At 43.9% G+C, this 13,491-nt stretch overlaps 1 protein-coding gene across 2 annotated transcripts in view; it reads right to left on the bottom strand.

The window, feature by feature from the left end:
- Nucleotides 1-573: 573 nt before the first annotated feature.
- Nucleotides 574-13,491, bottom strand: part of LOC135504570 (semaphorin-3ab-like) — a 28,640-nt gene continuing 15,722 nt past the window's right edge. Inside the window, exons 9-17 of one of the 2 annotated variants that reach the window (XM_064923278.1) lie at nucleotides 10,195-10,267; nucleotides 5,444-5,588; nucleotides 4,958-5,177; nucleotides 4,764-4,852; nucleotides 4,618-4,659; nucleotides 4,133-4,287; nucleotides 3,750-3,811; nucleotides 2,974-3,116; nucleotides 574-2,722 (exon numbers count right to left, since the gene is read on the bottom strand). In XM_064923278.1, the coding sequence (XP_064779350.1) occupies nucleotides 2,255-2,722; nucleotides 2,974-3,116; nucleotides 3,750-3,811; nucleotides 4,133-4,287; nucleotides 4,618-4,659; nucleotides 4,764-4,852; nucleotides 4,958-5,177; nucleotides 5,444-5,588; nucleotides 10,195-10,267 (1,397 nt within the window). In that variant the 3' untranslated portion in view covers nucleotides 574-2,254. Of the gene's footprint in view, nucleotides 2,723-2,973; nucleotides 3,117-3,749; nucleotides 3,812-4,132; nucleotides 4,291-4,617; nucleotides 4,660-4,763; nucleotides 4,853-4,957; nucleotides 5,178-5,443; nucleotides 5,589-10,194; nucleotides 10,268-13,491 lie in introns of both variants that reach the window. The other variant, XM_064923277.1, reaches the window with a different exon arrangement.

Here is a 13,491-nt window from a genome sequence, read left to right as displayed (position 1 = left end):
TATATATCAATGATGTCTCTCCCGCAGCAAGAGCGACATCATTACTAATTCTATGAGGGAGAGGGTGTTCAATTTATTTTGAAGTGCAAGGGGAGGGTCATGTGAAAATATTTGTAACTCTGGAGGGGGTGGGGGGAAGCATTATTTATTTTGAGTTGAACCAGCCCTCAGTAAATTTTGATCTGTCCCCTATGAGCTTTGCTTCAGTGGCTGCACCTGTACCCGAGTTCTCCATGTACTTACCTCTCTTCCCCACAGATGGAGACAGAGACCATTGCCCTTCACTTCTGATGCCACAGAGCTTTTTGCCACAGGGCCAAGAGTGTCAGCTGTGCTGTGAGAGCCCCACCCATGCCCTTCTCTGCTACAATCTTGTGATGTTCAAGATGGGAGAAACAGATAGCAGATACGCATAGACTATCCCTGGTGATATCTGTCTGCACAGCTATCACCTTAAGCTACAAGCGCTAACTCGTAGGGCCCAAGGACTCTGAGGTAATTCTTCTCACAAAAAGAATTTGTTTTCTATGGTGTCACAATACTTGTGTTCAAATACTGAGCCAACAGCCAACATTGTAAATTGTACGTTAATTTGTTTATTTGTTTAGAGGACACCAGTACCGAGGCAAACACACAACAATATACATACCATATGTTTAAACGCTATCTCACTACCATTTAGATGAAGTCCTAGTTGGACTTGAGGAGACCTGAAGGACCTGAAGCATGTTATGTTCTGTGCTACTCCGGAGAGAGCAGCTTACAGAAGGCAAATGTTCAGTCAAATCTGAACCATGGTGATTGAGATCTCGCCTTAAAAAAACCCACCTCTCCCTCCATCCCAACGGCACAATGCACTGAGCATGTTTGTATGTGTGGTTTCCTTTTTTTTCAGTTCAGACCCGACAGGATATCCTGTTTGTCAGAACCACTTGGCGATTTCAATGTTTCTATTTACTCATTTAATGTTTGCGTTTTTTTAATGCCGAATGAATTATTTTAAAATTGGAAGATATTGGATGAGGAAATGTGGGTTGTTTGACGATGTATTACGTCTTCCAGATCTATCATGTTTCCACACGCTGTGTTAGTGTGGGTGTGCGTATACATGTGTGCGTCTTATTGATGATGGACAAGCTTCCTATGCCACAAAAAAAGGGAAAGTAAGAAAACATACTGGCAAAATGGTGTATCTACACTGTGTGTCTCCTTAACTTGGGAGAGATCAATTGAAAACATTTTATTTCCATTCGCAAAGAAATATTGGCACAGAGACGTAAATATAGGCTACAGAGAGAAATACAAAAGCGCATATAATGAATGAGGGAAAGATCTGAACAAGGTCTTTGAGGAAAGCATAAACATTACATGTTTCATTTCAAAATACTTTCTTTATGGATTCCATTATACTTTATGGTAGGGAATAACACACACACACACACACACTAACGAGGACCTTGCTCAGTATTGGTTCCGTCTTTTATGTGGTAAAAGAAGTCTGGCCACATTTAAAAGGCCTCTCTGCATTTATGCAGCTGCTCCAGATCTTGAAACGAACGTTTATTTTTCTACAGCATTAAAAGTGCTTTAGCTTTGCTGCATTTAATTTTGGCAGATTTGCTGGTTTGACTCGGAGTTTCCCCTTTTCATTTCTCTGTGCACTAATGTCAAACACACCCGGCATCAATGAGGCCAGTTGTGAGGAGTCAAGCTTGAGTTGAAAGCCTAATGAACACCACAGAGCTTTTACTAAATACAACTGACCTCATACAACTACTGAAACTAACCGTTTGATTCAAAACAGAAATAAATATGACACACAAAGTTAAATAAGGAAAATGTAGCATTTTTTGTTTTTTACATCAAAGACAAATCACACATTGTTTACCTCGAAGACACTTATGTCTCTCTCACATGCTTGTGTCCTTTTGACTCCCTCTCTGTCTTTCATTAGGACAGATCCTAGCTTCACCTTCAGGGCCTTTTTCCCCTGTCTTATGAGACACCACATTCTTCCAGGTCCTCTTCACGCCTTAATATATTCTCTACCAGTCTCTTGGACATGCTGTACATCCTTCATCAACACGCTACGCAACCACATTCACACTTCTGAGTCCGGCCCACGCCGAGCCTCCTATGTCCCCATTCTACATGAATATGAGTTTTTGTAAATGTGTATGTGTGTGTTTGTGAGAGTGAGACAGTGTTTGAGAGCGTAAAGTCAGGAGAAAGCACATTGTACGCAGTGGAGCATCTAAGAGCTTCGCGGAGACCTCTGCTTGGGTTTGCTCCTGCTCTTCCTCCCGCCTCCTCTTCCTCCTCCACCTCCTCCACCTCCTCCTCGGCCTCCATGTTTGTGCCTCTCGCCCCTGGGGCCATCCCCTGTCTTGTGGTCACTGTCCTTGGTCTGATCCTGGCCGCGGTTGCGTCGTCGCCTGAAGCCCAGCCTCTGACAGTGCTGCTCTAGGCTGCTGGGGTGGATGAGGGCCATGACGTCCTGGTACCAGGGTTGGGAGGCGTCTGGGCTGGAGTTGGGGTTGCGGTTGCTGGTGGACCAGGAGAGGGCACGGGAGGGGCTCCACACACTCAGATGCACAGTGACGGCGGTCCAGTGGAAGCCGTGCTCCTCCAGTTGACAGTGGTACACACCAGAGTGACCCGTCTCGGCCCGACTGATCAGAACACCTCTCTCTGTCACCACCAGCTGCTCTCCCGACTGCAACTGCAACACAGAGAGGAGTGTGAGTGTTTAGACCTGTGTGTGTATGTGTGCATATGTGTGTGTGTGCATATGCGTGTGTGTGCATGTGTGTGTGTGCATATGTGTGTGTGTGCATGTGTGTGTGTGCATATGTGTGTGTGCATATGTGTGTGTGGATATGTGTGTGTGTGCATATGTGTGTGTGTGCATATGTGTGTGTGTGCATATGTGTGTGTGTGCATATGTGTAATTGCCTGTGTGTCAGTATGTACCTGATTCAGCTCAGGGCTGTTCTCTCCTGCCTGTTTGTACCAGGTCACGGCCGCATGTCTGGATTTGGGCAGGCACTCCAGGTATGTGCTGTTACCCTCTGCAACCATCATCATCCTCTGTTCTGCTTCCACCTGCAGCCCGGCTGAATAGAGACAGAGAAAAATGTCACAATGTCTACTCTACACTGAGTATACAAAACATGCTCTTTCCATGACATAGACTGACCAGGTGAATCCAGGTAGGTGAAAGCTAGGATCCCTTATTGATGTCACTTGTTATATCCACTTCAGTCAGTGTAGATGAAGGGGAGGAGACAGGTTAAAGAATGATTTTTAAGCCTTGCAACAATTGAGACATGACTTGTGTGCATGTGCCATTCAGAGGGTGAATGGGATAAAATAAAATAAGTGCCTTTGAACGGGATAGGGTAGTAGATGCCAGGCGCACCGGTTTGTGTCAAGAACTGCAAAGCTGTTGGGTTTTTCACGCTCAACAGTTTCCCGTGTGTATCAAGAATGGTCCACCACCCAAAGGACATCCAGCCAACTTGACACAACTGTGGGAAGCATTGAAGTCAACATGGGCCAGCATCCCTGTGGAACGCTTTCGACACCTTGTACCCCATGTCCCAATGAATTAAGGCTATTCTGAGGGCAAAATGAGGGGGAAACACAATATTAGGAAGGTGTTCCTAATGTTTGGTGTACTCATTGTATATAGAAACCTAAGCTAGTGTGTGTCTGTGAGAGTGCAGCTCTTGACAGTTCCTCCTCACCTCCTTGTATGACACACTGGGTCAGGGGATCCTCCTCATCACCAACCTGACGAGCGTTCCTCCTTCAGAGGGAGAAAAAACAACAACACATCATGTTAGATAAGAGTATGTACTAAATGTGAGTATTCATGTTCACATGCCTATGTGGCTATGAGTAGGGCAGGCTTATAGCTACATGTGTCGGATGAGTGAGTGCTGGGTACATGAACGGAAGCTGGCAGGTCATAGACTTAAAAATAATAAAATAACTTTGGTTTTCACTCCATTTAAACTTCATGTTTAGTTTATAACGTCATGTTTAGTAATGTAACTGTGGGAAGTGCTAGGTAAACAATGTGGGTGTTGGCTCATAAATGGGTTAAGTGTGAGCTGAGCGGGCCCACCTGCGTGCGATGGGCATGAAGGGGCTGCAGGCGTGTCCATCCCAGGTGCAGTAGGGATCTCTGGCCAGGCAGCACTCAGCACAGGCCTGGCCGTACAACTCACACTGGAACAGAGCCAACTGGGCCACACCCTCTGCAGAACCCACAAACAGCCACTGCTGTGGCCCCCGCACGCACGCACAAAGAAAACAGAGAAGAAAGACATTCAGATCATTCCAACGTGGCTCAGAGAGCAGCAGCCACAACCATCAGTTGTTTCAGGAATTCATGCCTTCGCTGATTCACACTTTCAACGTTCATATAAGAGTGAGACTGACTGCTACAGAGCATGTTGACTGGTGTGTATGTAGATTCCCTATCTCAGTGTGAGCCAGGCCTCATCCTCGGAGGTTACCATAGCAACTGGTGATAAAGCTCTCCTTGTAGATATAAGGTGGAGAGATGACTGTGTGTGTGTGTGTGTGGGGGGGGGGGGTCATTATTACCTTTTTCTTGGACAGTGTCATGGTCGTCACAGGTGACTTGTGCTGTGGGGGGAGAGGGGAAAATATGTTAGAGTAAAACCGAGGACAGAAGACACAACAGATACGTCCAAAAAAGGATTAAAAGGTATAAGGATACAGCATTGTACCTGGAAGACCTGCAGCTGCTCCAGGGTGACCTCCTGGGAAACACCGTGTTCTTTAGGGAGGTGGATAGACTTCAGCACCTGGCCGGAGTCTGCAACACAGAGGGCACTCCTGCTTGTAATGTACTCAAACACACACACACACACACACACACACACACACACACACACACACACACACACACACACACACACACCTGTGCCGATGAACAGGACGTCATACTGTCCATCCACTGCCTCTACTCGTTCCACCAGCAGCCGGCTGAACTTGTAGTGCACTCCCACCCTGACCAACAAGGGGCGCCCTCCCAGCGGAAGCACCGCCTCCTGCAGCAGAGGGTGGGTACGGCTGAAGAAGATGACGTCATCGGGGTACTCCCGGGTAGAGCTGTAGCTACCGTATGTGCTGCTGGGACACTGGAGGGAGAGAGCGAGAGTTGTATTGGCATCAAGCATTCAAAGCCATGGATGGAGTCGGACATAATATGGTTAGAGTTGGGTTTAAGTTCAGGTTGAGAAGAAACTGGTTGGCCCATTGTACTAGAGTTGTTGTACCAGAGAGTTGTTGTTTCCTTTGAATTGGCAGAGAGCCTCGTCCTAAGCACGTTTCGTATTACATAATGAATCAGAATATGGTGAGTAATGATGGTTGGGAAATGACAACTCATTAGAAGGGAACTTACTGTGCCAGGTCTTGGGTAGGGGATCTTTCCTGTGTACTCGGCCCACTTGTACTGTGGTCCCTCCTTGTGGTAGAAGTTTCCTTTGTATGCCCGGACCACGTCCTGCATGCGGTACACACACACCGCTGAGCCATTCAGAATGTCACTGTGGGGAAGAGAAGGTTATTGCCTGTCAATCAACTGTAAAACACAATGACACTCACACAGCCAGTTTGTTATGTGTCTGCTATCATCTGTTACTACAGACAGTACTGTATGTTGTCTGTATGTCACACAGCAAATTATCTAGTGTTAAATCAACACTGAGAGTGTTACGTTTAACACTGGTCCAGTGTATATTAGGGTCCACACTTTTCAGTGTCAAATTAACACAGTACTTAGTGTAAATCCTTATTTACATATTTCCCAGTGTGCCTTTCGAGTGAATTGTAGAGTTACCACCCATGACTGTATTTGTTAGTGACAGAGACATGGTTGTTGCATTCATCCATTTTCTGTCCTGTGGCCTTTCACCATGTGAGATCCTAAGTGAATCTGTTTAGTAAATGTTTTATTATTCAAGACAACACAATACGTATTTCAAAAGGTCTTATTTTGAGGGCCAGGTTTTACCCTAATACAGTACAGTGGCCTAAAACTCCTGGTTTACAGGCCACCTCAGGTCTACAAGTCACATTATGCTGGCTTGCAAAGTGATGTGTAATTCCTATTGAAATCAAGTCAGAGTTGGTATATCCAACAAATAGTATTTTTTATTCATCAGCAACTTGCATTCAGAATGACTGCCAAGTTGTGAAGACTAAGATATGACAGGTGCAATAAGTCCAAGTAACAGATTGGACTATCTTATGAAAAATGTATGTTATTTATATTGAATGCCATACTAGTATTTAATCAATCAATGTACATGTAAAAACATAGATATTGAAACAAAACAATTACAAAAAAATTAACCAGCTATGGAGCATGCTGCAAAATATTATAATTTTGCGCGTGGTTTTGGTTTAACACTGGTTATTAACACCAACGCTGGGCTTCTTTTACACTAATTAGTGTTAATTTAACACTTCCATAGTAGGTAGGTAACACCGGCCAATTTGCTGTGTGTCAGTATACTCATGGGATGTGTGTCAAAGCTTGCGTGTCTCAAACCTGATTCCGGATCAGATCAGTCTTCACTGAAGCCAATGATAATCATCAGGATAGGGATGCTCCCATACCACCATCAATCATACTACCATCCGCAGTGAAATATAGTGTCACAGATTCCATGATTGCATATTTCTAAATGTATATTTTACAAGTGAAACCCCACCCGGATACGGTCAACCCCAGAGCCCTCTCCACCACATGGCCCTTAGCCCACATGCTACCAGAGCCTGGTTTACTGGGCTATTCCCAGAACCTCCACACTAATCACACAACCCAGAGAGAATGTGCCATTGCAGACAATGCACTTTCTCTGTCTCTTTGTCTATCTCTCTTTCTCTCTCACACACACACACCCTTGGGCCAATCAGACAATTTTGTAAATTATGGATCTCTATGTCAAGACACATCATTCACCCAAGTTTCATCAAAATCGGGAAAAATGGTGTCTAAGATAGCAACATAGCCTGAAAGGCCGCTCGGCAAGGAAGAAGCCACTGCTCCAAAACCACCATAAAAAAGCCAGACTACGGTTTGCAGCTGCACATGGGGACAAAGATCTTACTTTTTGGAGAAATGTCCTCTGGTCTGATGAAACAAAAATAGAATTGTTTGGCCATAATGACCATTGTTATGTTTTAGGAAAAAGGGGAAGGCTTGCAAGCCAAAGAACACCATCCCAACGGTGAAGCACGGGGGTGGAAGCATCAAGTTGTGGGGGTGCTTTGCTGCAGGAGGGACTGGTGCACTTCACAAAATAGATGGCATCATGAGGCAGGAAAATTATGTGGATATATTGAAGCAACATCTCAAGACATCAGTTAAATCTTGGTTGCAAATGGGTCTTCCAAATGGACAATGACCCCAAGCATACTTCCAAAGTTGTGGCAAAATGGCATAAGGACAACAAAGTCAAGGTATTGGAGCGGCCATCACATAGCCCTGACCTCTATCCTATAGAACATTTGTGGGCAGAACTGAAAAAGCGTGAGCGAGCAAGGAGGCCTACAAACCTGATTCAGTTACACCAGCTCTGTCAGGAGGAATGGGCCAAAATTCACCCAACTTATTGCGGGAAGCTTGTGGAAGGCTACCCTAAACTTTTGACCCAAGTTAAACAATTGAAAGCCAATGCTACCAAATACTAATTGAGTGTATGTAATCTTCTGACCCACTGAGAACGTGATGAAAGAAATAGAATCTGAAATAAATCATTCTCTACTATTATTCTGACATTTCACATTCTTAAAATAAAGTGGTGATCCTAACTGACCTAAGACAGGGAGTTTTTACTCTGATTAAATGTCAGGAATTGTGAAAAACTGAGTTGAAATGTATTTGGCTAAGGTGTATGTAAACTTCTGACTTCAACTGTAAGTATTCACACCCCTGGTTAGAATCAGCTTCAAACTGTCAAGTTGGTTGTTGATCATTGGCAACCATTTTCATGTCTTGCCATAGATTTTCAAGCCAATTTAAGTCAAAACTCTAACTATGCCACTGAGAAACATTCTATGTTGTCTTGGTAAGCAACTTCGGTGTATATTTGGCCTTGTGTTTTAGGTTATGGTCCTGCTGAAAGGTGAATTTGTCTCCCAGTGTCTGTTAGAAAACACCCTGAACCAGATTTTCTTTCCAAAATATTGCCTGTGCTTAGCTCTATTCCATTTTTTTTAGCCCTAAAAACTCCCTTGTCCTTGCCGATGACAAGCATACCCACAACATTATGCAGGCACCACAATTCTTGAAAATATGAAGTTTTACTCAGTGATGTGTTGTGTTGGATTTGCTCCAAACATAAGGGTCTGCATTTAGGGCATGAAGTTAATTTCTTTACCATATATTTTGCAGTTTTACTTTAGTGCCTTAGAGCAAACAGGTTGCATGTTTTGGAATATTTTTATTCTGTATGGGGGCTTCCTTCTTTTCCCTCTGCCATTTGGGTTAGTATTGTAGTGTAACTGCAATGCTGCTGATCCATCCTCAGTTTTCTCCTATCACAGCCATTAAACCCTGTAACTGTTTTAAAGTCACCATTGGCCTGGCTTCCTTGAGTGATTTCCTTCCTCTCAACTAAGGAAGGACTCCTGTATCTTTGTAGTGACTGGGTGTATTGATACATCATCCAAAGTGGAATTAATAACTTTACAATGCTTAAAGGGATATTCAGTCGGAGTTGAACACTTGAAGACAGCTTGTCTGTCAAAACGTTGGATATTAGGTTATTAAATTATTGCACCTGTGCTCCTAGTGTGCGGCTCTCCTTTTCTTTTTCAAACACTATTATTTCACACAGAGTCCATGCAACTTATTATGTGACCCGTTAAGCACATTTTTACACCTGATTTGATTTAGGTTTGCCATAACAAAGGGGTTGAATACTTATTGACTCAAGACATTTCAGCTTCTCATTTTTTATGAATTTGTACAAATTTCGAACACCATAATTTCACTTTGACATTATGGGATATTGTGTGTAAGACATTGACACAAAATCTCATTTTAAATTCAGGCTGGAAAAAGTTAAGCGATGTGAATACTTTCTGAAGGCACTGTAGTATCATAACCCAGTAATTAATATTTTAATAAACCAGTAATTTGTATTTTCTTAAGTCTAACAACATTGCCATGCAGGCATGCCAGATAAGATAGTTAGAGACGCTAGTTCTAACTTGATTGATAGCCCGAAATGGCTTGGTAGCTAGCTAAACGCCAATTTCATAAAATTGCTAGGTGGCTAGTATTACATGGAAACAACAAAACATTTGAGTTGTATTTCTTCATCAAGAGCAAATCAATAGGCTACATAGATTTACAAGCATACGTTCAGGTGAGTCCTGCCCATCACCGGCAGCGAAAACCGAATTATGTAACGTGTCACTCGACACTCTCTCTCCTCCTCCACAGACGATACTGTCTACACGCACTAGAGTATCTAACGTCCCGATTAGCATATCTTTGCTTCGCTGTGCACCTTAAAAGGAACCAGGGTACTCTTCGCCTGGTCTGGTCAGTGTGAACCCTCTGCAAAATACGGCTGTCAGATCTTGATATATAAATACTGATGATTAAACGTGGGCTTAAAAATGAAGTTTAGTCATTCATTTAACATATGAATTTAAAAACAGGACACATCTGAGGGGACACGTGGCCCCGTATGGGCATGACGGCCTCTGCAGACACACATGCACGCCTGCACGCACACTTTCTCCCTCTCTCCTAACCCACAGCATGTATTACACAAGCCATTAGTCACTTGCCAGGCAGCCAAACCGAACACAAACTACTGTCACAATAAAACTCAACACAACGTACAACAGAAATATGCAGCCCCATACAAAAGTAACGATTTAAAGCGTTTGTGCGTCATTGTCACGGTCTCATAACTGTTTTACATCAGTGAATCCCTCAGTGGCAGCTCTGGGATGCACCAACAATGCTAAATATCTGGTAACACTTTACCTTGGGCACCCCTCATGTATGCATTCCTAAATGCCTTATAACAGCTCCATAAGACTTACATTACATCAGCCCTGGGAAACAAATGACTACTCCAATGACCGTGGGGTTGTGGTGAACTGTGTGCCTGGAAGCTGGCTTACCTAGATGTGGTGAAGAGGCCGTAGATCAGGGGGTTCTTCTTGTCCTTTCCATCATGGAGGATAAAGATGTCCTCTGGAAGGAGAAGAGATGGGACACATGACTTAGGTACTAGACTTTTGTCAAACTGATTATAGGGTTGATTTGCAGTAAAAAAAAAAAAAAAAAAAAAAAAAAGGTGACATGACAGAGTTTGAGTTTGTGGTAGGGTTGTGTGAGTTTTCTCTCTCTATCTGTGCGTGTGTGTGTGTTTGTGTGTACGTGTGTGTTTGTGTGTGTGTGCGCGCGCAGTGTTGTACTTATGAGCTAATATTTTAAAGTACTACATAAGTTGTTTTTTTGGGTATCTGTACTTTACTTATTTTTTTGACAACTTTTTCATTTCATTCCACTACATTCCTTTTTTACTAAACTAACATATCAAATTATTCTATGACGGTCATACCAATGATCATTTAACTATTTGATTTTTGAATTTAAGGACCCCTTCAGGTATCAAAACAATATATTAAAACATTTATTTGAGGAAACATTGCATTTGGTCTTACTGCTTTTAGCGCATAGAAATGCATTGAATAACAGATCCAAACACGGAAAAACAAATGGTCAAAAATTAAATCAAAAGGAAGTTGGACTTAAAATGGCTGTCCTATATCTGAGAGATAAGAAAGACCAGGAAATGATTAGATTTTTGAACCATATTTAACAAAACCTTTTGAGCACTTCAACTACTTCCCTATAAGGTGGTCATTCCTTCATTAAACTGGTACAGGGCAAACTGGTACCGGGCTTCCTTCAGACGAGCCTTGTGAGGCTTGTGGGAGTCTTAGAGCGAAACCAAAATGTACTTGTTCGCGAGAGTCTCACCTTTCCATAGAGGGGTCATATAAGTGTGTAGCGATAACTGTTCGGATGCTACAGATGTGCTCGTGAGAAGACCAATTTTCGGGATTTCTCATGGTCTGACAAACTCCGACCGCTGTAGCTCGGCCACCTTCCACCGTAGATGCGGAAGGCTGCTATTGGCGGATGTGGTGGATTATGATGCAGCCCATGCAAAAAAAAACAGATCTCTCTAGTTTAAACAGATGGATTTTGATGGGGATTTGTCTATTATGCTAATTCGATTTACGCGGGGGAGCGGACATCGACTTTGGGGTTCATGTGTTCAAAAACATGTTCACACTGTGACGTGTTTTGATTGAAATTCTAAATGCAGAAAAGTGTTTAGTTATGGGCTCCCGAGTGGCACAGCGGTTTAAGGCACTTCATCTCAATGCAAGAGGTGTCAATACAGCCCCTGGTTTAAATCCAGGCTGTATCACATCTGGCCGTGATTGGGAGACCCATAGGGCAGCACACAGTTGGCCCAGCTTCGTCCAGGGCAGCGTCGCCCGGGGTAAGCCGTCATTGTAAATAGGAATTTGTTCTTGACTGACTTGCCTAGTTAAATGAAATAAAAATGTAATGTGTTCAGATCCTAAAAACGTGGTTTTACAATGTAGGCGCCAAAGTTCCAGAGCATGTCTTTGTGGTATCTTAACTTTTACTCAAATATGATGATTACTTATGATTACTTCTTCCATCACTGAGTGTGTGTGTGTGTGTGTGTGTGTGTGTGTGTGTGTGTGTGTGTGCGTGCGTGCGTGCGTGCGTGTGCGTGCGGGCCAGCATTCATGCGCGTGAGAGTGAGTATGTGTGTGTGTTCAAGTATGTTCCCATGTGTGCGTTTGTGTGTGTGTGTGTGTGTGCGTGCGTGCGTGCGTGCGTGCGTGCGTGTGTGTGTGTGTGCGTGCGGGCCAGCATTCATGCGCGTGAGAGTGAGTATGTGTGTGTGTTCAAGTATGTTCCCATGTGTGCGTGTGTGTGTGTTCCTAATGCCGTTTGGTGTGATGGTACGGCTGAGTGGACCAGTCTAATGAATCCCAGGCAGTAATATCCCATCTCAGTGTGAGAGCTGGAGACGAGTTGATCCTCCATGACCAATCCTCATGTAGCAGCCCTCCCCTGCCACGCAGCCAGGCCACTCTGCCTGTCTGTCCCCTAAGGCCCCCACACTGTCCTCTATCCCTTCCCCACGACACAGATCAACTACTGACCAACTACATGACGCGTGTACATGTACACAAACAAGACATGGATATGTACACACACGCACACTTTACACGCGATACACGAACACATGCGTAGACACGCGCGCAGGAACGCACGCGCACATTAACGGACAAACGCAAAGCACGCACACACACAGTATGTATGGTGGGCTTGTATTTGAGGTGTGGTACACAGTAAAGAGTTTTATTACTCTCTCACATTCCTCTTGTTCCTGCTGCTTCATGTGGCCTCGATGGGATCAGACTGGTGGAAATCTAATCTCATCTCTCTCTCACACGCACGCACGCACACACGCTCACACGCACACACAAGAGAATGCCAAGAGTGTGGAAAGCTGTCACCAAGGCAAAGGATGGCTACTTTGAAAAATCTCAAATATAAAATACTTTTTTGGTTACTACATGATTCCATATGTGTTATTTCATAGTTTTGATGTCTTCACTATTATTCTACAATGTAGAAAATAGTAAAATAAAGAAAAACCCTTGAATGAGTAGGTGTGTCCAAACTCGACTGGCACTGTACATCACTGCACACACACAACGTTGCACACATACACACACACTGCAGCACGCACACAAATGCTGCAGCATAGCCCAGGGCACAACACACAGCAGAGGACTCTGGGTACACCATGCTGCAGAGGCACTGCTCTCTTTCTCTCTCCTCTCTCCTCTCTCTCTCTCTCTCTCTCTCTCAAACCCAGCCTAGAATGCATTAACTTTCTCCTACATTCTACTTCTCCCTTTGTTCGTTATCCAACACATCTTCATCCTAATTTCTTTCTCTTTCTCTCTCTGAACGATCATCTTCCGTTTATCTCTCAAATCCACCTTTTGAAGTCTCTCTTCCAATACATTTCTTTGTCTTTCACTTTGTCCTCCCAACCCTCTCGTTCTTTCTCTCTCTCTTTGTCTGTGTCTCATTTTCTCTCCCGAGGGCTCTACTTGTGTCAGTTCCTCTAAACAAAGAGATCTGTTCCCCCGGGTTGGGAGATATCCTTGTCTTGCCCACACCCCTCCAGCTCTAGCCCCTATCTTTCCCAGTCTTATCCCAGAAAATACCCTTCTCCTCAACTCTCCACCCCTCCTATTCCCTCATCCGAGCTAGGCCATCTAGGGACTAGGATGTGGGCGCACACACACACATATACACACACACCAACTTCCTCTAAATCATTGAAA

Source organism: Oncorhynchus masou, chromosome 18 (assembly GCF_036934945.1).
Source record: "Oncorhynchus masou masou isolate Uvic2021 chromosome 18, UVic_Omas_1.1, whole genome shotgun sequence".
Taxonomy (NCBI): Eukaryota; Metazoa; Chordata; class Actinopteri; order Salmoniformes; family Salmonidae; genus Oncorhynchus; species Oncorhynchus masou.
This window is presented reverse-complemented; position numbering and strand designations above follow the sequence as displayed.